General features: G+C 57.9%; 1 protein-coding gene across 1 annotated transcript in view; it reads left to right on the top strand.

Moving 5' to 3' along the window:
• The first annotated feature begins 7,147 nt into the window (after positions 1-7,147).
• Positions 7,148-24,585, top strand: part of LOC119239464 (protein Daple-like) — a 109,323-nt gene continuing 91,885 nt past the window's right edge. Inside the window, exons 1-3 of the mRNA XM_037504040.2 lie at positions 7,148-7,207; positions 7,551-7,654; positions 14,264-14,372. Coding sequence (XP_037359937.1) covers positions 7,148-7,207; positions 7,551-7,654; positions 14,264-14,372 — 273 coding nt within the window. The remainder of the gene's footprint in view (positions 7,208-7,550; positions 7,655-14,263; positions 14,373-24,585) is intronic.

The following is a 24,585-nucleotide window of genomic DNA, read 5'->3' on the forward strand; positions in this document are numbered from 1 at the left end:
TTGTATTAGTTGTATGTTTCTTTCTTTTCTTTTTTGAAACTACTCCCTTTGGAATACCAGTTAAAGATGTAAATGGTTCCTAAACAACGCCAGCCCAGGGCCATCAGATACCACCTTGTTAAAACTGCACTTTTAATAGGATCTTTTTGTCTTAGGTCTGCTAAAATTCATTTAGGGAAATGAAAATAATCCCATTTGTCCCTCATTTTTTTAAAGTGACGACTTTTCAAATAAAGTGTATTTTACCCAGTGTAGAGACGTGCAGATCACAAGTTTATTGTGCAAATAAAGAGAACCTGATGGCATCTAACAGGGATATCTATGGTATCTAAGATGAACATCTTCCCTTTGTTACCCTGAAGTCTAGTGTGAAATACTATGCCTTAAACATATGGTTGCAACTTTCCTTTCTGATTGACTCTTAAAACACTCTTGGTGATTTGAGGGTTCTTGGTGGAGGAAAGGAGCACCCCGCCTTCATCAGTGATAGTCCAGTGCAGAGAAAGAAAAATAGTGACTCTTAGCCTTGACATTAAGAGATGCCTTCTCGTTGGTGGATTATTGCATTTCCTCAATGTTACTAAATATATTTACTGAGGATTTTTTTTTAAAGATTTATTTATGCATACAGGAGCTGGGGTACAGGCCAGAAATGTGGGGGGGTGAGAGGATTCCCCAGAGACAGAGCGGGGAACAGAACAGGCAGACTGACTGAAATACACTGCTGAGGGGAGCAGCGGGGAGACAGGAGAGGTCTGCTGCGCCTTGTGGGTTGCTCCCCGGCGGGGGATCAAACTCATGCTGCAGAGGCTGCGGACTGCTTCATGGTGCGGTGCTTAACCCCCTGCGCCACCAGGGAGGCCCTGAGGCGCAAACTTTGTAAGTACTGTAACAGGAGAAATGAGGTAAAAAAATAGTAAGTTGCTGGAAATACGACACTCGAATGAACAGTTCAATTGGAAAGTCTACTCAGGCATACGGTATTTTGATCACTGACATGAATGAGCCAATTTCCAACTTGATGACTTTGTTGTTCATTTTGTAATATTTAAAATGAGAAATTATTACTACTCTGAGTGATTAACCATCAACTTCTAAAATGGATGTATAATTACTATGGGAAACACCCTGAAATGCTTACTCTGGTTTTTTTTGATAGGGAAAAACTGATCACTTTTCACTCTGTCTGGTTATACTCAGAGTTCAGGTGCTGCATCTAATTTTCTCCAGAACTCATTTGCAAATAAATTTGAAAAGGTAAGACCCAGGACTTGGGGGATGACTCCTTCATTTGCGTTAGCAGTGGTCTTTGTCGCATGCCTTCGAGCCAGAGGAGTTGGAGAGGAAGGTCTGTCTCTGCGTGGGAAACTGCTGGTTAAAAGACCTCCAGCATTTACCGTAACTAGCTTCAAAAGCTGTTGTCAAAACCCTTTTTGGAAGAAAACTTACAAACTTTAGATGAAGTTATATCAGGTTTTTCTGCAATAATCACTTCGAGAAAGGAGTATAGGGATGTGTAGGGGTGAATTGTATTTCGCCATTGTTCTAGGATACCGAGAGCAATAAGGAGGGAGGCGCAGTCGTCTGTGTCATGAGACCCGGTGCTAAACCTGATTTCTCACTCCCGCCTTACCTTGGCTCTTGAGAAGGGGAAACCTGAATAGAAACTGTGAAGACCTCCTCCTTAAATAGAGAACTGTCTTCACTGCTGGAGTCGGATCTCTTGGTCTTTAAAATAGCTCTTGAGACACAGCTCATTGGCTTTTTTATTCTAGGTTAAGTCCTGTGGGCTCCGGGAGTAGTGATTTCTTCCACGTGACTCTAAATGGGTCTTTTGAACACCCCTCTGCTTTCTGATGCCACCATTCCAGAGCAACCGCTCTGGTGGTAGGGCACTCCCTGCCTGAAACCCAACGACCCGAGATTACATGACACTTAGGCTGCGTCCGCTACTGGCCATTTTCTAATACTTTTGGTGGCTATGACACCTTGTGCTTTAGCCTTCCTGACCCATGTTTTAGCAGCTCCCTTCTCCACCTCTTGAAGTCTGGGGTTCCGTTGCGCTTCATCCTGGGCGTTCATCTTCACATGCCTGCAGGCCACATTTTTTGATAAAAAATCTGTCGTGCCCCTTTGCCTGCTCTTCCTGCCTTGCCTGCTGAAGAACTCATTCAACCTTCAGGAACATTCTAATACTCTGTTCTCTTGAAGGAAAGGGACTTTATCTTTGATCTTTTCCTCCCCAGTTTTCTATCAAGAGCATAACTGGCCCGTTCATGGAGAGCCAAAATGTTTACTGAATAAGTGAAGGAAACACTTCACACTGCAACGGAAAGGCTTCGCTAACTCACCTAACAGTACACCATCAAGAGTTTGATTCCAGAGACCTCCCTGTGGCATAAGGGGTTAAGCCTCAGCACTATGAAGCAATCCGCAGCTACTTCAGCACTAGTTCGACCCCTGGCCAGGGAGGTGACCCACATGGCGCAGCAGACCTCTCCTGTCTCCCCACTGCTCCCCTTGGCAGAGTATTTCAGTCCATCTACGTATTCTGTTCCCCGCTCTGTCTCTGGTGAATCCTCTCACCCTCCTGCACCTCTGGTTTATTTACCCCGGTTCTTGTATGCATGAATGAATAAATCTTTTTTTAAAAAAGAAGTGGGGGTGGAGGTGGGTGAGAGGATTCACCAGAGACAGAGTGGGGAACAGAACAGGCAGACGAACTGAAACCCACTGCTGAGGGGAGCGGGGGGCGAGACAGGAGAGGTCTGCTGCACCTTATCTCCCCAGCAGGCTGGGATCGAACCCGCGCTGCACAGGCTGCGGACAGCTTAACAGCGCTGCGCTCAACCATCTACGCCACCAGGGAGGCCCTGCACCCCAGTTCTTGTATGCATAAATAAATCTTTTTTTTTAAATTGATTCGACTATAAAATTCCCTCTGTGGATAGAAACAGAGGGGACTCAAGATCTCTCTTATCCTTGGCACATTTGGGCCTTAGGGTAATTTATGAACTTAAGATACTCCCTTGTTAGTACCACCACCACTACTACTACTACTAACCGGAGTCATTTCAGTAACTCCCAACACTCCACTTAAGCCTTTCTGGGCTCCAGTACCGATAACGAACTGATCTTTTGATCACAGGTATTCTCACGTGAGCGCAGACACCTTTTGTCGTTGGACCTAGCCGTGACTATGGATTTCACAGACCACTCATCTATTGGTCTGATGTTTATTTTTTTTTTAGAAGATTTATTTATGCATACAGAGCTGAGGTGTAGGCCAGCGGTGTGGGGTGGGGGGCAGTGAGTGGATTCACCAGAAACAGTGGGGAGCAGAACAGGAAGATCTAGTGAAACTGCTGAGGGGAGCAGCAAGGAGACAGGAGCGGTCTGCTGCACCCTGTGGGTAGCTCCCTAGTCAGGGATCGAACTGGTACTGCAGTGGCTGCTGAGACTTAACCCCTGCACCCCCAGGGAGGCCCTGATTTAATGTATAATGTAATGGATTTGGGCTGTGAGTTCCTAGAAGGTAGAGCCAGATTCACGGGATTCTCTTTGCATAACTATTAGTACAGCAGCACAGGTGGTGGTAAGGTATGCACAGATCAATAGATTGGCCAGACTGATTCAGTGGTACTCTCTCAGGAATAAAAAAAGACATGGATTTTACCACTGAAAGATCAAGAGCCCAGGAAATGTGATCACTCAAAACTAACACTTGATTCTACGATTAAATGTCCTCATGTTGTAATGTGTTTCAGCTCTTCTGCAGGGAAAAGGCAAATCAATGCTATTGTGATTCTGAAATTGCTACATCAGTTTTTCCAAATCCATTTTTTTTAAAAGATTTATGTATTTATTTATACAAGCACTGGGTGCAGTCAGAAGCGTGGGAGGGTGAGAGAATTCACCAGAGCCAGAGCGGGGAGCAGAGCAGGCAGACTGACAAAGTACACTGGTGAGGGAGCAGCGGGCGGCTCAACCGCTGCGCCAACGGGGAGGCCCCCAAATCCATTTTTTAAAGCCCTACTCTAGAGGAAGGTGAGGAAATAATGACATGCTTTTTGTTAACCAGCCTCCAGGATGCTTCTAGCGGCTCACACTGAGTTAGGAGTGCCACGAAACTCAACACCCATGAAAATTTGCCTTTGGAATCCTTGAGCGACTTGCAGAAAGGATAGAGAGTGACTTCTTTTTGGTGAAAACCAATCCCATTGCCGTCCCAAGGAAGACCAAGAGCCCACTTTGAAGAGAAGACAGAATAAATGAGAGGCTGAATGAGAACATACTAGTGCATCTAGGACGTCTCACCAGACTTCTCAGCAGAAAAGCAGAGTGGAATGACATGTTTAAAATACTCACAGATAAAAACTGCCTGCTAAGAATACCTGGTCCTGCAAAACTTCGCTTCGGATATGCGAGAAAAATAAGAACTTTTCCAGACAGAAGCTGAAAAAATTTTCAACGAGGCATCCCTTACAAAAAAACATTGAAGGGGGCCTCCCTTGTGGCACAGGAGTTACGTTTCAGCTCTGTGAGGCGATCCGCAGCCACCGCGGCGTGAGTTGGAGGCCGGGCCAGGGAGCTACCCACAGGGCGCGGCAGACCTCTCCTGTCTCCCCGCTGCTCCCCTCGGCAGTGGGTTTCAGTCAGTTGCCTGTTTTGTCCCCCACTCTGTCTCTGGTGAATCCTCTCACTCCCTACCCCTGTGGCCTGTTCTTGTATGCATAGATTGATAAATCTTAAAAAAGAAAAATATGTTTGTTTGAGCTTCCTGGTTTTCAATGTAATCTTTCGACTTCAGCTTTGGTAACTATAGTGAATTGTTTTCTGTTCTCTGAAAAAAAATTCTTTTTCTTTGAAATAGTTTGTTGAAACATCTCCCAACGTGGCATTCTGCCATGCGTGAAGAACAGGTGGGAACACTCTCTTGTGCATTAAATCCCAAAGCACCCCATGTTCATTATTTTATTCCTGAATTTGACAATATTATTTTTTTGAGAATGTTCCGAAATGTTAGATCTGTGATGGAATATAAAATTATCAGAGAATATAATTTCTGCTCCATGTGTTTATATTTTATTATTTTATACTGATTTATGTGGAAATATATTCTTAAAGGGCTGTATTTAAATTAAACCTTTAAAATTCAAAGGGAGGCACAAAGTTAAATTCCACTGAGAACTGACCACTTAAAGAGCCTATGTGACAAACCCCGCAGGAATATTCGACATATATTTTTCAAGATCAAGTTTTTGTGTTTTTTTTACGATTTTCTTTATTTATGTATACAAGAAGGGGGGTGTAGACCAGAAGTGGGGTGTGTGTATGAGGGGATTCACCAGAGGCAGTGGGGAGCAGCACAGGGGGATCTACTGAATACACTGCTGAGGGGCGCAGTGGGCAAGACGGGTCTGCTGTGCCCTGTGGGTTGTTGGCTCCCTAGCCGGGGATCGAACTCATGTTGCCGTGGCTGGCCGTAGCTTGACAGTGCTGTGTCTTCAACCCCTGGGCTACCAGGGAGGCGCATCAAAAGGAATAAAATACTTGGGAATTAACCAAAGGGGTGAAAAAAGACTTGAAAACAACAAAATATTCTTGAAAGAAATTAAAGAAGACATAGTAAGAGGGAACACGTAACACATCCAAGTGATGTGTTAAAAATATTCATATTGGGGCCTCCCTGGCGGCGCAAGCCCTTGAGCGCAGCGCTGTGAAGCCGTCCGCGGCCTCTGCAGCGCGGGTTCAATCCCCGCCGCGGGGGAGGGTCCCGCATGGTGCCGCAGACCCCTCCTGTCTCCCCGCTGCTCCCCTCAGCGGTGTCCTTCTGTCCTTCTGCCTGTTCTGCTCCCCGCTCTGGCTCTGGTGACTCCTCGCACCCTCCCGCGCATCTGGCCTGTACCCAGCTCTTACATAAAAAGAAATAAATCTTTAAAAAAAATTTAAAAATATATATTAATATTGGGCCTCCCTGGTGGCGCAACGGGTTAAGCACCTCACTGTGAAGCTGCCCGCAGCCTCTGCAGCGCCGGTTCGATCCCCAGCTGCCGGGCGAGGGTCCCGCATGGCGCGCAGACCTCTCCTGCCGCCCGCTGCTCCCCTCAGCAGTGTCCTTCGGTCCTTCTGCCTGCTCTGCTCCCCGCTCTGGCTCTGGTGGATCCTCTCGCCCCCCTGTGCCCCTGGCCTGCACCCCGGTTCTTATAAATCTTTAAAAAAAAAAAAAAAAAAGCGCGTCTGGAAGTGCCCTGCACAGACGCATGGAGTCGCCCGACCCCGAGCCACGCGTCCCGGGTTCCCGGCCGGCGCCTTCCCCGCGCGGCCGCCCAGGCCCCGCCACGCCCCGCCCGGAGCCCGCAGCCTCTCCCGGCGGGGAAGCCGCCGCCGCGGGGCGCGTGTCCCCGGCCTTTCGGGGCGAGAGGACGCGGCTCTCAGCGGGGCCCCCCTGTTTCTCTCGCCCGCCCGGGGCGCCGCGGGGGAGCCCGCGAGTTTCTGGGGCCCGGGAAGCCGCCGGCGCGGGGTGTCAGCCCGGCCTCCCCCTCCCCGCCCGCCGCCCCGGCGCCCGGGGAGCCCCAACGCCCGCTCAGCTCGGGGCCCCGGGGCGCGCGGGCTGCACCTGCCGGGTCTCGGGGGCTCCGGGCGCCCCGGGCGCCCCAGCGCGGCGGCGGCCGGGCGGGCGGGGGCGCAGGTCGCCCGGAGGCGCGCGGAGAGCCACGTGCCGGGGCGCGCGGGGGCGGGGCGCGCGGGGGGCGAGGGGCCGCGGGAGGGGGCGCGCGGGGGGCGGGGGGCCGCGGGAAGGGGGGGAGCGGGGGGCGGGGGCCGCGGGAGGGGGCGCGCGGGGAGCGGGGGGCCGCGGGAGGGGGCGCGCGGGGAGCGGGGGGCGGGGGCCGCGGGAGGGGGCGCGCGGGGAGCGGGGGGCCGCGGGAGGGGGCGCCGCGGGGCTCGGGCCGCCGGGGGCCTCGGGGCGGGGCCGCGCGCCGATCCGCCCCGAGCGCCGCCCCTCGGGCCCGGGCGGGGCGCCGGCTCCCCGCCGCCGGGAGGCCGGGCCCCGCCTTTGTCTGGGCGCCGCCGCGGCCGCCGGGGCCGCTTTGTGCCGCGCGGGGCGCCGGGCGGGCGGGCGCGGAGCCGGCGGGGCGCGGGCGGGATGGACGCGACGGTGTCGGAGCTCCTGGAGCTCTTCCTGCAGAGCCCGCTGGTGGCCTGGGTGAGCCCCGCCCCGCGCCCCGCGCCCCGCGCCCCGCGCCCCCGCGCCCCCCGCGCCCCGCGCCCCTCCGGGCCGGGCGCTGCACCTGCTCCCGGGGCGGCGGGCGGGACTCGGGGGGCCGCGCCCCGGCCCTCCCGCCGCGGCTGCACCCCGAGACGGGCGCCGGGGGCGGGGCGGGGGGGCGCGCGGGCGGGGGCGCGGCGCTCCCCGGCGTCCCGGGACGGGGGCACGGGCAGGCTCGCCCAGGGGCCGCGGGGCGGCGAGGGGGCCCCCGCGCCCCGGACCCCCCGCGCGGGCCGCCCGGGGACGCGGCCGGCCGGGTGACCCCGCGCCTCCCCCGCAGGTGAGAACTTTCGGGCCCCTCGGCGGCGGCGGCCCCGCGGACAAGCTGGCCGCCTTCATGGACCTGGCGGACGGCGTCGTCCTGAACCAGATCATGCTGCAGATGTGAGTCGGGGGGCCCGGGGCGCTGCACGCGGGGTCGTGGCACGTGGGCCGGGCCGGGCCGGGCGTCTCCTGCCGCCCTGGGCCGGGCGTGGGGTTCCCCGAGGAGGGCCTGGGGTCGCGGGCTGCTCGGAGCTTCCGAGTCAGGAAGAGAAAAGCCGCCTTGGGGCGAGGCGGCGTCCGGGCAGGAAGCTGGGGGGCCCCGGGCACCTGTGGGCGCCCTCGGGTCTCTCCAGCCCCTTCCTCCGTCCTCACCCCCCGGGCGCTCCAGGCGGCTGGTTGGGAGCTTTCCCAGGAAGCGGATCCAAACCCACCCCCTCGGGGAGTGGGGGCAGGCGGGGCGGGCGCCCCGGGCCCTCTGTCTGGGGAGCCGAGCAGGGCCCGGGGCCGCTGCAGCTGCTCGCGGGTGACCACATCCTCCCGCGCGTGTCCCCACAGCCCGCCTGCGCCTCCGGGCCGCCGGAGCCGCCCGGGGGAGCTTCACGGGCACCTGCAGCAGTGCGCGTCCTGGGGCTCCGGGCCAGCCCCCCTGAGCTCACCTGCCCCGGCCCAGGCCGCTTGCCACCCGCGAGCCCGAACCCCCGGCCTAAGGAGGCGCTTCCTCTGGGGCGGGGAGGAGCAGCAGCCCTTGGCTCGGGCCTAGTCAGAAAGTGGTTCAAACAGACGCCCCTCCGCGGGGCTGCTGCAGAATCCCCCAGAACGCAGCTCCTTGTGGTCCCCCGAAGTCCTGCGGCGCGGCGCTGTGGGGGGACGCTGGGTCTTCATCTCGTTGCCGGCACCCGCCTGCCCCAGCCCGGTGCTGGATCAGCTTCTCCCTGGACACACCTGCCTCCGGTCCGGGCCTGGGGGAACCAGGTTCCCGGGGCGCACGAGGGCACAGTCCGTTCTGGCCACCCCCCCCCATTCTGTTAGACCCCAGGATTCCTGGACTCCTCTGACCGGGGAGCCGTCCACCTGTCCTCTCCCAAGCCCAGGACTGTTTAATTAAAAAGCCCAGCAGCGTCCCAGCCTTTCATGCAGCGCTTCCACCCAGGCAGAGGGGAACAAAAGCTTGGGGCTCTTTCTCTTTCTCCCCTGACCTTTGGAATTCCTCGGGCCTTTGCCACTTGCCTGTAAATCAGGGGAGCCTGGTGGCTGCTCCTGTGAGAAATGCCAGCTCATGCCGCTCGCCTTGGCCAGGGGCTGAGCCGTCCCAGGGCCCCTCTCCTCCCCGTGGCAATTTGTTATTTTCTCCGGGTGACAGGCCAAGGTCGTCCTGCCCAAGTGGAACCAGATAAGTTTGCAGCTCTAAGGCCTCCAGCTGGGCTTCTGTGTCCTTCTGGGGGGTCAGAGGAAGTGGCTCCCCGGGGGGCTTTCCAGGTGGAAGAGGAAGGAGCCAGGTGCTGGAGCAGCCTGGCTGGGGGTAGAGTCAGGTGGTGGTTGCCTGTGTGTGTTTGGGGAGCGGGGAGCTGCCTCTTCATGGGGGCAGAGGATCTGCAGGTGGTGGGAATGTTCTAGAACTTGACAGGGAGGTTTCATTTTTCAAAACCCATTCAGCTGTAACTTCAAATCTATCATTTCACTCTAGAAATGACCTCAATTAGGAGAATTCAAAAAAAAGAGCTCCCGGGCCTCCCCGGTGGCGCAGGCGGTTGAGCGCGCCGCGCTGTGAAGCTGTGGGCAGCCTCTGCAGCGCAGGTTCGATTCCGGTCGGTCGGCTAGGGGGAGTCCCACGTGGGGGGGCAGACCTCTCCTGGGCCTCTGGTACCAGCCCCCGTCTGCAGTGGCAAGTGGAGAAGCTCCCTGAAGAGAGGGTTGTGCGGACAGGACGGGCCTCTCACTTGCCTGGTGTCTGTTTGGGGTGTGCCCCCTCAGCCAGAAGGGACTGGAGGCACCCCAGTAGGTGTTTCTCCCCCCCAGTCTAACAGTCTCCCCCATTCTTAATCTCCTGGGTTTCTGTGTGAACCTTAGCCCTCTCCCCTTCCCTCGGTCTAGGGGCTCCCGGACCCAAGCCCCGGCTCCCCCAACACTGAGTTCAGCCCGTTTTCACTGGTGCGCACTGGAGAGATGGCAGGCCGACTAGGGTCCTGGGAGATCGCGCCGTCCGCCTTATCTCGAGAAGTTCTGTGTGCTGTGGGCCTCTCTGATAAATTCCCCCCAACTGGTTGAACCTGAGAAAATTGCAGGGAGCAGAAAGCTGGCCAGGCGTGCAGATAAAAGGCGCGTTACCTGACACTTCAGCGCCATATGGAAACTGGCTGGCGGTCACGTGACTATACCTGGGCCATTGTCTGGCACCTGAGGAAGGCTGCAGGGCCCGTCTGTCCCGCTGACATCAGTGCCTGGCAGCAGTAAAGCCCAGTGGGCTCAGCTTTCCGGGGAGGCCCAGGTCTAGAATTCCCGAATGAAAGTGAGGCCTTGAGTGGCGTGCATGAGGCTGCCTGGGGAAATGTGCTGGGAAGTCCTCTGTGCACCCCGGGTCTCCGCGTGTCTGCTGGTAGGGACTCGGGGAAAACAAGGTCTCTGAGTCACTCTGGACACATGTCGCCGTCTGGCAGGGCGGTCATGGCAGCGCGATGACTCTGGCATCAGGCGGACGAGTTCAGATCCTCTCTCTGCCACTTACTGGCCCTGTTACCTCGGGCAAGTTACTTAAACTCTCTAAGCCTCAATTTCCTGATCTGTAATAAGGGGATGGGTTTTTTAATAGACTTGGAGGATTAAACCAGATTACGCCTGTGGAAAACGCCCAACCGACGTCAGTCATCAGCATCGTTGGAGGGAGCCGGGCGCTGGGCGTCCGTGTGCTGGCGTCGTCCATCTGTGAGCGTGGACACTTTCTGACTGGCTGTGACAACTGTGGGGTGCAGCCGGGGACGTGGGGAGGGAGCCGAGAGCTGTGCGCACTTACGGCTCCCTGAAAACCCAGAGCTGTTTGCTTCGTCCAGGCCCCCTCCTAGCCCCTGCACTGCTGCAAAATCCTGGAAAGCCTAGTCACTATCCAGCAGGGGAGCTCCGAGCTTCTGAAGTCGGTTGAAGGGCAGTTTCTCCGCAGCGTGTGCGGGAGGAATTGTTTCCATTCTGCACGTGTCAGAGTTGAGGATAATAAGGGCGAATAATTGTTAGTTGAATGGGAGTGTGTGGACACAGAATGTTTGGAGCCAGAAAGATTTTATTTGGCAACTTCGGTGGTTGCCTTTTTTGATCGCGGCCCGTTTTTTTGATTGTGACGGTTTTTTTAAGGATTTATTTGTTCGTTGCATAGAAGAATTGGGGTGTAGGCCAGAGACAGAGCGGGGAACAGAACAGGCAGACTGACTGAAACCCACTGCTGAGGGGAGCAGCGGGGAGCCAGGGGAGGTCTGCCGCGCCGTGTGGGGAGCTCCCTGGCCAGGGATTGAACTCAGGCCGTAGAGGTGATAGCACCGAGACTTAACCCCTGTATCACCAGGGACACTCTTTCTGGGTGTCATAGAGATGAGAGAAATATATATCACTGTAGTCTGATGGTGTAGAGGTGGCTATGCTGATATTCTGGGGCCTTCCGGATGTTGCTGATGGTCTCCATGATACTGTATGTTCCTAATGTGGTTTTCTACGAACGGCACCCCATGCTGCAGCTTTTGAACGTCTTTCTTTATCGACTTCTGGTACTATAGACACCCCCTTTATCTGTGTTAGTACGTAGTTTCTGGATTCAGTTTTAACTTTAAGAAGTCTTTGGAACAGGATTGAAAACTTGGGGACTGGCCTGCTTGGCATAAGCCGAAATTATAACTTTTGCTTTAAAAGTTCTAGGAAGGGTTGAGCGCCTGCTGTCTAGTTAGACACTTTTATGGGAAGGAAGCCCGAGGGGCCCCACACTTTGGGCTTGGGTCTCTGAGTTGGGACAAGCCACCAGATGCCCGTCCCTGTGTGTCTGCTGTGCCAGCAGCCTGCTGCGGGACTGGAGCTTTTGTGTTCCGGGGCTAATTGTGAAGAAGGTCCTTGTGAATGACGGCTCGGGGGGGACACAGTTGTACTTGGTCATAACGATGTCCTCTTCCTGGAGTACTGGGCCAAGCAGAGCCCAAGCTGGCCAGTGCAGACCTGGCCTTTTAGGGCTGGGAGGGTCCTGTGGTCCTTTTGCAGAAGAGCACACTGGAGTCCAGAAAGCCTGGGCCAGTACCGGAACCCCTGTCTCCTGTCCAGCTTCCTGGAGAGGTGGGGAGCCCATGGTGCGGGCCACAGCGGGGCAGCCCGTCCTTCACACACTTGGCTTTTGCTTCAATTTGTTTCCGAACAACCTGTCTTTACTATGAGAGCCTTAGCGACAGAAAGGAGCGTAGTAAATGGTGAGGCTCTCGGGAGTATCGTTCCTGCTGGCTTATTGCTGCCCCGAACTGGGGAGGAGCAGAGGCAGGGCCTTCGGAGGCTCCCCTGCTGTCTCTGGGATGCCCAGGACCGGGCGCTGGGTGTGTGCTGGGCCTTGGCACGTGCAGGGAGTCCCCCGGCTGTGCCCAGGCCCCCTGGCTCCCGGCGGCCCTGGGGTGGTCCCACCTGGCTGAGCGGGAGCTGGGGCTGTGACCACAACAACGACGCGGAACAAGCCTTGCTTGTTCTCTAAGTTCTGCTGCTTGAAGACGCGCATGGGCCACTTACTGAAAGTGCTGCTCGTCTGTTAAGGTGGCTGTAGTGCGGGGAGAGAACTGCGTCTTTCAGATAAATTGTTTTGTTGTGCGGCTTGGTGCGATCTGTAGCTTAAAAATGCCTTTGCAGTTTAGCCACCGAATGCCGCCTCTGTTCCTAAATTAATTTCCACTGAACTCTTAACCTTTATTTTCTCAGGGATGAATGGCTCCAAGAGCAACATGTAACGTGCAGATGGCTTGGCCAGGCTCCATTACCGTGTGGGGACAATAAGAAATGTTGGCACGTGACAACTGAAAAGGGTCCTCTGGTCGTGCCAAAGTACCTGTGCGCCTGTTGAGGGGTGGATGCAGGGTGACTGTGTTATAGAGCAACCCCGATATTAAACGGGTTCCTGGCTGTGGGTCCTCACCCGCGCGCTTTAACGGGACTTATGAATACTCTACTACAGACACACGCCAAAGGGTTAATAAAAGGTTTATTTACAAGAGAAAAGGAAATAAGGAAAATGGACAACTCAGGGAGAAAATAGGGAAATAAAGTCTTTCATGCGTCCTCCCCGATCCGCCGACCTGGAAACCCAAAGTCACTCTCAGAGCTGGCCGGACGCTGCGAGCTGGCCGAGAGCCAAAATGGGGGACCCCCAAAGCCCACGTGTCTGCCTTTTGTATCCACCTGGCTGCTGAACCCCACCCTCAGGTCCCAGCCCCCTTCCCTTGGGTGGGGATGGGATGTGGAGTTCCCAGTGTCTTTGGCTTTGGCCTGGGGTGGGGGTGGAGTCCACAAAGCCTATATGGAATTTGCTTTGGGACAGCCTTTTCCCCCTAACAACTGGAGAAAATTCATGGCCGATTATTGAATGTAAAGCATAGAGGGGTTTGCAGACACAACGCAACGGAGGGACTCTGCGTCGTCATCCAATATTTATTTAATGGTTGACTTTTAAATAACGTGTGTTTCCAAAAATGAGAATTGTCCTAGTACATTTGCAGTGGTCTCTCATTTGGCAGTTGTGCGTTCTTCGTTGGCTTTGGATGAGCCAGCGCTGGGATTGCATTCCGCTCCCCAGGCTCACCCCTGCGCTCTCCCTCCGGGAACTTCGTGACTGTCTCCCCTCCTCCAGCCCTGGCGGCTCAGCACCCCAGGGCTCAGCTGACAGATGAAACCCTGCAGGCAGGTCCTCATTTGAATTCCTTCACGAGACAGGGAAGGAGAGCTTTGATGTGAAAAGCATCATTGTGCACGAGGAGGTGGGATTTGAGCTAAATCCGTCTGTTCTCTTCAAGTGGGAAACAGTTTTTGGCAGAGAATTTCAAAAAATGTCCTGATGAGTGACATTATGCATCACTTCATTCAGATTGCGAGTTTCATCTCAGCCGGTCCTGACTTTTGCCTGAGATTGGAAAATAAATGATACTTTGGGGGTTTCCCACATGAATTATTTGTGTCTTTACTCGTAGCATTTTTTCGAGGGTGCATTGTGCGCCCTGTGGTGTCAGACTGATGATGTCGGGTTGTCAGGATTGCATTGTGCCCCTGGAATGTAAATTGCAGGCAGGACCAGCAATTTGGTGACAGGAGGGGGGTGCTGCGAAATGGAACCTTTTCATCTTGCTTGTTTATTACACCAGCGAGTGCACCTTCCCTCTCCACTCTCTAGCTTGACATTTCACATGCTTTGGTTTGTTCAGCTTTTCATCCTGGCATGTTTTGGGGGGAGGTTAGTGATCTCTTTATATAATGTAACTTTCGGGGTCTGCTGTGACATGGTGGTGGTTGGCAGGTGCTGCTAACAGTAGGAATGGACTTAGCACTGATCATGGGCTTGGGGGCGTGGCGGGGGAGCAGGAGGTGCGGTGGCTGAATTAGGATTTGACTTCACCCACACTGGGCCCAGCCTCATGGGAGTCTGGACTCAGAGAACTAAAGGCTCCATCACAGCTGGGGGAGGAGGTGGGCAGGTTCGGGGAGATGTAATTTTCACTGTGGTGTTTCTTCCCCTAGAGACCCCAGGCCGACAAACCAGCGCATCAACAAGCATGTGAACAATGACGTGAACCTTCGCATTCAGAACCTGACCATCTTGGTGAGAAACATTAAGACCTACTACCAGGTAAGGACAGATCTCGGCTCCCCAGGAGCGGGGCTCTGCGTCTGGCCGGTGGCCCTCGGATGATTTCACCACAGGGAGCCCAGAGGGAGTGGTCAGGGCCTCTGCCTGCTGGTGCTTGGCGTGTGCTCACTTGAGTCTGTTTTGGGGGCACCAGAGAACGGTCAGATGTTGGGTGGCTTTGTCCTGCGGCTGTTCTTGGGCTGGAGCAAGGCATGGTGTAGTGCCTTGGGGCCCCGGAGAGGTGCCTCGATTTGCAATTGGGGCCCCAAGCCTGCATTCCGTTGGAGACTTGCTGGACGGGCTCCTGGAAGAGGGGCGTCCTGTGGGGGTGCTGCCTGCAGCTCAGTGCCTCTGTCCACGTGTCGTGCCAGGACAGGGACATAGCAGGTTCTCTCTGATCCGAGCAGACGGTGAAGGAGAGTCCTAGAGCCCTCGGCGGCTCTCTCAGGCTTTTATTGAGCTTTTACATATAGTGCAGTAACCAGGTACACGCCAGGCAGGGGTGCCCCGGGGGCCAGGAGGCTGGCAGGCCTCCCAGCCCCTGGCGAACCTTCACTCTTTACTGGGCTGGCTCTCCTCCTGCCTTTTTCTCTCACCTGCCTCTGCTTCTCCGGGCGAATATATCAATACTGCTGCCAGGGCCCACAGAAGTAAACAACACAACTGTCGGCAATGTGACAAATGCAGGCAGGGCAATCCTAAGGGCAGGAGGGCAGAAAAGCCTGACAACCATTTACCCTACACTAGGCCAATCTTAGGCACCACAGAAGGGCTGTCTCTGGGCTGAGAACATCGTCAGAGGGCCCCTGCCTGCAGGCGGGAGCATGGGGGCCGCGGGTGGCATGAGGACTGGCCATGCCTCAGAGCGGGGCGGGCCCGCAGGCCTGCAGGGAAGGCCTGCTAAATCCGCGTGCCAGCCTTGGGGGTTCTGCCGAGAGCCCGCGTGGTCGTGATCTTTGTCGGCCCCGCTCTGATGGGAAATGCACTGAAGCTGGGCGCCTCAAAGTGCGGCTCGGAGTCCTGGTTTTCAGGCTTTTTCTTAGCAGTGACACTGTTTCAGTGAACGTGTGCATTTCCTGAGACCCCTGGTGGAGGCCCAGTGACTGACTGGCTTGGTGGTGGAGGGACCCTCTTGTCCTCTGCTCCCTCCAGATCTGGGTTCCCAGGACCCCAGGGAACACCGCTGGAGAACCGCTGCTCTTCCTCTCATGCCGGGCATTCACCTTGGCCAGACTCTGTCTCAGCGCCCTGGGTTTAATCTTGGTTCTGGGATTCGGGGCATCTCCAGGGTCCCGAGCTCCCTGCAGGTGGACGGAAGCCCTGGGGGTGGCCGCCATGGCCCGCGCTCTGCCTCGGGGCGGTCTCCTGGGGGCAGTGCCCGATGGGCTGCCGGCGGCGTCTGCGCTTTGCCGCCGGGCTGCGTGCAGGACCAGCTTCTGCCCAGGGCCGCGGTCTCTGCTCCTGTCCTGATTCCACAGGCATTTGGGAGAGGATGGGACAGGGAGGAGACACGGCCGGGTTTTCTGAGATGGCGGCTTCCATCCTCCTGCTGTTGGGGTCAGGTTGCTTGGGAGGGTTTTAGGGTTGGGGGTGCTTTGCCCGCGTGCTCGTTCAGTGAGCGGCCCGTGGATGGTTGGTGGCCCACACCGGGAGCTCTTGAAGCAGAGCCTCTGGGAGGCTGAGAGCAAGCCCCAGCCCGTGAGTGACCAGTGCCCACTGCACCGAGGACCGGGGTCCGCGGGAGGCTGCGAGGGCTGGATCGTGGGGCTGTGACTTTGTTTCCTTGTCCCGGCCGGACAAGCTGTAGGCACCTGGTTTCTGCAAGGGCTTCCCTCGCAACAGCTACAGGCCCGGAAGCGGGTGAGGGTGGCATTGCTGCCCACTGGGGTCTGAGCGTGGAGGGGCTGCTGGTGGCTGTGCAGCGGGTGCTCGGCCCTGTCTGTAGGCACCTTGTGTGCTAACCAGCGGGTGTGTGCCCAGGACCAGGGGGAGCGGGTGGTGCTGACGGGTCAGACACAAGTTGCCCAATCCAGTCTGCGGGGGGGGGTGGGGGGGTGGGAAGGCTTCTTGGAGGAGGTGACACCTGAGTGGGGCTTTGGTGAGCAACTGAATTTCCAAATGTGAGGGCCGTGGGGAGGAGCAGAGGTGGAGGCTGAGCGCTGTGCTCCGTCTGCCCGGGTAGCGTCTCCACGCCTGCTGGGATGCGGGTCTGCGTCACCAGGGTACAGACGAGTCAAGGCCAGGAGGCGAGAACACCAGCCCGAGAGTGGCAGGAATCACAGGGGCCGCGCAGGGCCAGGGCAGGCAGCACTAACGCCAGCAGGGGTGGCTGAGAGCTGGTGTCCTCTGAGGCCGCGGTGAGGTCCGGGGCGGGGATCTGCAGCTCGGCGTGAGCAGCCCGGGGCACCGGCTTGGGTCGCTTGACCTCACACGTGCCCGCCTGTCCTGCGGGCTGTGGGCCAGTGGGGACCCGCACCTCTGATGGCTCCTGTCTAGGCCGGGCAGCAGGGCCTCACCATCCCCTTTGGACTGTCGCCTTGGGGCTGGTTTGCTGCTCTTGGGGCGCTCGGTATCGTTCCAGAAGGTGGGAAGCCTTGTGGGGAGGAAAGGCGGACCCCCAGGCCGAAGGGGAGCTACCCCTTGTTTCTGCTGCACTGTCAGCCCTTGAGGGCGGGGCAGGCCCCACAAGCACCGGCGGCCTTGGCCCCCACCCCGCCCCCCATCGGTGTCCCCAGAGGCCCAGCCGCTCCGGCCCCGTCGCGGGGCCAGTGGGCCGCCTCCGGTAGGTGTGGGCCACGTTCCGCTGTGTATTTTTTCCTTCCGATTTATTGTCACGTCCAGTTAAGTTCTCGCCTCCTTACTCAGCGCTCTTTCCGTGCAGCTTGGGAAACAAACATGCAGCGAGAAAAGAAAGAAACACCCTCGTCCCAGCGCCCAGAGACAATCCCTTAAATGCGTTCCGTGCTTCCTTCCGGGTGTTGCGTGCACAGTTTTTGTTTGGCGCCCTGTGGTGCTGCCCTGCATACAGCCGCACATCCTGCCTTTTTGCCTCCCACCTGACGTTGTGGCGTGAACACAATTGTTGTTATTGTAAAGAGACACTCAAGAGAGTTCTCCAAGAGAAGGGCCACGGGGCAGCGAGGCCGCTGGCCTTTCTTACTTGGATGGGGGTGACTGCCCCCCACCCAGTGAGTGGGACTCCCTCTTACTCAAGGCTTTCCATAGACAGGGTTTGGCTGGTCCCCCCGACCGGCCCCCGTGGGGCAGGCTCAGCTGGGAAGGACAGAGACCTTCTTGGATAGCGGGGCTCAGCTCACCAGGAGCTCACGTTTTGCCTCCAAAAACCCATGGAGTCGAAGGCTCCTTGACCTTTTCCGGGCAGAGGGCGGGCAGTGGGCACACACCTGGCCAGGTCGAGTCTGACACCACGTACCTAAGCCAGACACGTGGGGTTCCTCCCCGAGCTGCTGCAGGGACTCTTCTGGAATCGGCATTTTCAAGTTTCCGGTGCGTGGGCTGGAGCAGGGGTGGTTCTCAGTGTCCGCCCCAGCCCAGCAGCAGCTCCGGCCTCCAGAGACCATGTCAGAATCAGCTCGTGTCCCCCGGCCCCAAATTGGCTGGTGAGAGGCTGGGGCTCCTCCAGCCCTCCAGGTGATCCTGATGGGGGAACCCCCAGAACGTAACTCGTGATGTCTGCAATGGACCTTCAGCCAGGCACAGAGCCCCATCCTTACCAGGGCACCCCTCCCCACCACTGCTGCATCCGTCACACAGGTCATCTGCCCTGCGACCGGAAGGCCGGGCCTGGCAGCCTTCCAGAACGAGGGTGCAAGGATGAGAAGGTGACCAGAGGCCGGGTGCAGAGGGCGGGGTGTCAGTGAGTGGACAGGTCTCGGGGAGAAAGCGTGTGGACCACACACTGATCAACTCGAGGTTGGGGCACCAGCTCCGGGACAAGCACCCCCAAGGGGGACATCTGCTGAGAGAGGCTGGACCAGAGCTGCAAGCTGCCTGGGGCTGCCCTGCCGGTCCGTGCTGCCTGCGCAACGCCAGCTCTCGGTCACCCGAGTCTTGCTTGGAACGAGACGTTGGGTTTCTTCAGTGCTTCATCTTTACCCAGTGCCTCACCTTCCACATGCAGAGCCTGGAGTATCTGCACTAAGTGCATTTTCCTTTGCTGGTGGGGCTCATAGAGCAGAAACACACACACACATGCCCGCTGCCCCCGGCAGCGAATAGCTGGTGCTGTTTATTCTTGGGGCTCGCGCATGGCGCCCCCCGGCTGCTGCTCCCCGTGAAGGCCTGCTTGCCCTGTGACCTTCCTGAGGCTTCTCTAGCTTGAGCTGCTGGGAAGTCCTTCAGGCGGCCGCCTGGGTGAGGCCAGTGTGTGCCGTGGGGATGCCTGTCTGCTGTCCAGTGCACAGGCCGTGTCCTCAGAAATCAGGGCCCTTCGGGGGCTGCCCGCGGGGCCTCTGTGAGGTGGGGAGTTGGCCTAGTTTCCTTGAGTGTCTCTCAGCCTTCTCCCCGCCCTGGCTGTGCCCTCTGCTGGGTCTCCCCTTCTCTGGGCTCCTGAGCTTCCCTCTGTCAAGAGCAAAGACCCCTCTGGGTCTGAAATTTCCAGTCCAGTGATGATCTGAGAAGACTGAGAATTAGAGTTTAAGATCAATGGGAGAAAGATTTTTTTTTTTTCAAGATTTATTTATTTGTGCATACCGGAGCTGGGGTACAGGCCAGAGGTGTGGGGGGGTGAGAGGACTCACCAGAGACAGAGCGGGGAACAGAACAGGCGGACTGACGAAATCCACTGCTGCGGGGAGACAGGAGGGGTCTGCTGCACCATGTGGGCAGCTCCCTGGCCGGGGATTGAACTCGTGCCGCAGTGGCTGAGAATAGCTTCATAGTGGCCCAGTGTTGGGCGTTTCTAAGTGTGACTCATCGCGCCCTCAGAGGCTGCTTCTGGCTCAGTGCTGAGCACCCCCACGTCTCTAAATAATTCCCCTTCACTCTATGCATTTGCGTGTCCTCAAGGCATCTCCCCTCCGGCTCTACCACTGTGGTTGATGCTTATTTTTGTCTCAAAATTATAAATAATCCCAACACAAACAGACGAGTATGTAAATCTTTCAGCAGATGTTTTTATTTCCTTAGGATAAATTCCTAGCGCGCAGTTCCTGGGTCGAAGGGCAGGAATACTTGGAGGACTCTCGCCTTCATGGCCAAGGAGGCCTTTGCAGGCTCCTGTTTTCCTTTGCTGAGCTGCCCGGCCGCGCAGCGTGGAGAGGTTGGTGCGAGGCCGAGTCCGCCGGTGCTGCAGGTCTGTGTCTTCGCCACGTGGCTGGAGTTCCAGGTTATTCCTGCTCCGCCTCCTTGCCTTGGAGAATCGCGGGGGCTGACGTGGAAGCTCAGGCAGACCAGCTTGCAGGCTTGTTGTGTTGAGAGAACAAGGCGGGGAGCCCCCTGCACCCCATCTCCCCTGTCAGTAGTGGGAACCCCGTGTCTGCCAGCGGCCTTGATCCAGGAGCCTCCCGGCTTCCCTGTGAACGCCGCTGTCAGCCAGGGCTCAGAGAGAACCTTCCAGACTGTTGGGAAGTGAGCCCGAGGGAGGCGGGTGTCGGTGTGGACCCCGCCTTTTCGCTTTCCTTCCTCTGGCTTCCTGTCCCCCGTCCCCTCTGCTGTGGAGAGTGACCTGTGGGAGGAGGAAGCTGGTGACCCAGAGGAAGGGCGTGACTCTGGGGGGTCACCCAGATCTCTTTCAGTTCTGAAGCTGGGCAGGGAGCTCAACTGGCGGGGAAGGGGGCCTGGGGGCGTCCTGGGGTGCGCCTGCAGAGCGTAGACAGAACAGCCTGAGCACAGGCCTCCAGCGGCTGGAGCTTGGGGTGTCTGGGAGTGGTGGTAGGCGGCGCTGGACAGGCGGGTGGGCGCGCCCATGAGCTTGGACTTCACCCTGAAGGACGAAGGGGGGAGTTTGAAAAGGGAAAGTTAAAACAAGGAAACTGACACCCGCGTGGCGTCAGGACAGGGTGGGGAGTCGCGCTCCTGGGGGCCTGCACCTCACAGGCCGGTGCGGGGGGGGGGGGGGGGGCTTGCGAGAGACACTCGTGGCATATTGGTGGGTGGCGGCGGCTGGCTGGGTGCCCCCCAGGAACTGGCAGCTGAGGGAGGGTCAGGAGGGTAAGCCGAGCTCCGCGGCAGGCCTGCCCCTGCCAGCCTCCAGGGCCGGGGCTCCCGGTCAGCGGGCCGCACCCGGAGGGACCTGCAGGAGAGCCGGGACTTTGACTCGGGGCCCGGAGAGCTCCCCTTCCCCTCTCTTAACAAGAAGGCGCTGCTGCTGCCCCGCGACCCTCCCTGCCTGCTGGCCCTGGCCGCGCTCCTGGGGCCACGCTTCTGCAGGACCCGAGGCCCCCCAGCTGCTCTGCGCCTCTTTCTCCTGGTTGTTTCCACCTGGAGGAAGCACGTGGAGGGGAGCAGCCGAGGAAGGCCCGGGGCCCTGGGGCGGCTCTGGGCGGGGCGGAAAGGTTGGGGAAAGGAGGATGGGAGGAGGCGGCCTTGACGGGGCGCCCGCTGGGCCCCAGGCACTGGCTGGCAGCTTCTGGCCTTATCACGGTCAGGAAGAAATTGCCGCCCCATTTTACAGTTTAGGGGCGAGGCTCAGAGAGTAAGATAAGGAGCTGGCCCCAGAGAACTGCCAGTTTACCTGGTCACCGGCTGCCCAGGGCAGTGTCTGTCTCAAATTCGAGTTCTCTATGCCGCTGGGCAGGGCCACGGCCCGCCGCGGGCAGACTGGCAGCAGTGGGCAGTGGGCGGAGCCGTCCGCAGCTGCACCCCCGCAGCAGGCCGGGGATCCTGGGCCAGAGGCCTCATGCGTGGGCCAGGCCCGGAGGGCGCTGCCCAGGTCTCTGCGTGGGCACTCCCTTGTTAACCAGATTTCACACCAGCCGGGGACAGTGGAAGGGACTGGATTGCTTCAGGCACCTCTGAAACCCGCTCTTCCGGGCTGGGGGTGGGGAGCACAGAGGAGCAGCTGGAGGCAGACCTGGTCCCCAACCCCCAGCGCAGCAGGAAGCAGAGAATGGGGCTAATTGGGGCGGGGAGGGGTGAAAGGTGGGTCTGATGTAATTAGTGGAGCTGGCATTCAGCCAGGCCTGCGGGCTGAAGGGGAGGGCAGGGCCGGGCGGGGGAGAGAGTAGATTCTTCTGGTCTCTCTGGGCTCCTCCCAGCTGTTGACTTGCTGGGGTTTCCCTTCCACCCCTGGAACTGTCTCACTCTCCTGGGGACGCCAGCAGCTCTTGCTCCAGGGTCTCACCTTCTGCTCCCAGGTGCTCGGGTCGATGAGCCTGGCACGCAGCCCAAAGCCCCTCACACAGGTGGCCCAGAGCCCCTCTCACATCCTGACATTTACAAATCTGGGCGCCTCTGGGCGCCTCTCCTCCCTCGGATGGCATTTCTCTGCAGCGACGTTCTGAGGTGTCTTCAAGTCCCGCTGTCCATTTACTTTTCCATCTTTTGCTCAAGTTTTCTCTGAACTCAGGGCCACGCTGGAAGGCTGAGCACTTGAGTGCGGGAAGCGCGGCTGTGAGCTAACAGCGCTGCTGGGCAGCTGGCGCAAGGTCCGAATTTGTGCTTCTAGCAGAATTACAGCAAAAGTCAGAACCGTGACGCCTCCAATGCCCAGAGTCCGCTCCCAACGTGAGGCCAGGTCTCAAAGGACAGGCTTCACTTCAGACTCGGGCCGCTCCCCGATAAGCATGTGACGGGAATAGGTTTTTCCTGGGGAGAATCCACATCACGGTGTGAGCGGACAGTTCTTTTTCTTTTTTAAGGTGTGTTTATGCATACAAGAGCTGGGGTGCAGGCCAGAGGTGTGGGGGTGGGGGTGTGTGTGACAGGATTCACCAGAGACAGAGTGGGGAGCAGAACAGGCAGACTGACTGAAAGACCAGCGGGCGAGGCAGGAGAGGTCTGCCGCACCATGTGGGTTCCTCCCTGGCTGGGGATTGAACTCCTGCTGCAGTGGCTGCGGAGAGCTTCATGGTGCTGAGACTTAACCCCTTGCGCCACCAGGGAGGCCCTAAGCATATAGTTCTGCTGGCAGCAGAGGCAGAGGGATCCCAACCACAAGACTTGCCAGGAATGCCCCTTTTGGTATCAGCTTGTGGGGCAGGGCAGGGCAGGGCTGCTTCTGGGCAGAGCCTCTGGTGGCAAATTCCAGACCTGGAGAAGCCTCCAGCGACCAGGGCGTGCGGTCCTGATGCCCCTGATGGAGCTTCTGACCCAGCCCCTGGGGTGGTGCTGCTCTCGGGCGTGAACGAGGGTTTGGGCCTGTGCACTCAGCTCTGTCCTCACCACGCGCCTGTGTCTCCATCTCTTCACGAACAAGTGGCTGCGTCTTAACTGGAAGCTGAAGTCACTTCGCAGTGGCCCCACCTCTGGACCTGCGGGGCCTCGGTGGTGCGGCTGCAGCTGGCCCGGCTGTGCTGCTTCGGAAGGTGCTCCTGGGCCTCGTTTTCAGTCAGGCCTTGTCCTCCCATTCAGAGCCGAGCATCTGGGCTTGAGCCTCAGGGGTGGTGGGTGTCGAGGGTCAGCAGCACAGCTTACCTCCTAGTACCCCAATACCAAGAAGCGGGGAGCCCTGATTGCTGCCAGCTCCTTTTGTGAGAGAAAGAAGAGAAGTGGATTTCTCGAGTTTTTGAAAAGGGAAAATGTCCCTCCTTGGCCTTGGGTTTTGGTGTTAAATGCCAAGCTCAGGGTGTTTGATGTTATAACTGGTTTGTCAGAAGGCGCCTGAGCAGAACTTGCCCGGGCAGGCTGTGCCCTCGCCCCGCGGCGGCCTGGCCCCCGCCCAGGGCTAATCACCATTCTCGTTACTCAGCTGTTCCTTTTGGAAAGGCAGTTTCCTGCCGCTTTGCTCCGGTGTTCAGGGCCTCGGACCTTCATGAGACGATTTCAGTCTTTATTTTTCTAGCAGCGAAGGGAAGAGCTGAGCGGTGCGGGGAGGAAAAATGTTTGTCTACACTGGTGGGTTCAGCCCGGACCCCGGTGCTGTGGAGGCCACACCCCGAACCCCCCATTCTGGCTTTGTTGGCGATATTTGTGGGGGGAGGCGGGCGTTTCAGAAAGGTGAAGAACGGCCAGCTTGCTCCCCAAGGGTTCCCTTGGTCTGGGTGTGAGCAGGCTGAGGGGACAGGGTGGTGTTTTCTATAGAGCCTCCCTCTCTGAGAAGAGTTGGCTGCAGTGCGGCTTGGGGGCGAAGCCTCCCTGGCTTGTCAGCTGCCCGCTGGCCCTGGTGTGGGCTGTGCGGGGAGCAGCTGGTTGGCATTCTCGGTGGGGGGTAGGCGCGCAGCCTTGCCCATTGGAAGTGCCAAAGCCAGCTCCGCTCTGTGGGGTGGCTTCTCAGAAGGCCTGGAAGGTGGAGCACAGACTAGGAGGTGGGAGGGCAGGGTCATGGGGCGCTCCCCCACTTTGTCTGGGGCCCTGAATGCTTTCAAGGGTCTGACCTTCACCTATAAACTACAGGTGGTGCTGAGCGTGCCACAGGCTGTGGTGAGACACAGATGAACCATGCAGTTCAGATCCCCGCTCCCGTGACTTCGCAGGGACTGCACTGGAGTCTGTGCAGCAGCGGGAGGGGCCCAGGACTCGGGCACAGGAGACACAGCGCTGTGCCAGGAAAGGTGGTGCAGGCTGTGCAGAGGCCAGGGCGTGGGCTCCGTGGCTCACCGTGCACAGGGGCGGCCGTGGGCGAGTGGCTTCCTTTGGATCTTATCTGGAAAGCCAGGATATTAATAGTCCTGCTTTGAGGACTGTCCAGGGGTTGGCTCAGGGCAGTGTGTGGGTACCGGGGGACGGTCTGGCAGAGGTGGTTCCAGGTTGCTTTGCTCACCAGCGAGCAGTCTTGATCCAGTGGGTGTGCACACGTTTTTCTCTGTATGATCTTTCTGTCCTAAGCTGTGAGCTGACAGTGTCCCGAGTGTCTTACGTGTTATTTCTCGGGTGTCTGGCGATTTTATCTCCCACCAGCAAGGAAGCTCCTTGAAATGGGCACCGATCTGTCTCCTGTCAGGGCCCCGCAGTGGAGACTCCAGGATCGAGTGTTTGTGGCAAGGTGCCAGACAGCAGAAGCCATGACTCAGTGAGGTAGTTCTGGGGATCTCTCATTCCCTTTGGGGAGCATGTCAGGGTCTGGGTCTGGGCTGAAATGCCCCTGTGAGGATCC

The sequence above is a fragment of the Talpa occidentalis genome, unplaced genomic scaffold (assembly GCF_014898055.3).
Source record: "Talpa occidentalis isolate TD23 unplaced genomic scaffold, MPIMG_talOcc4v2.1 talOcc4.11, whole genome shotgun sequence".
NCBI classification, from domain to species: domain Eukaryota; kingdom Metazoa; phylum Chordata; class Mammalia; order Eulipotyphla; family Talpidae; genus Talpa; species Talpa occidentalis.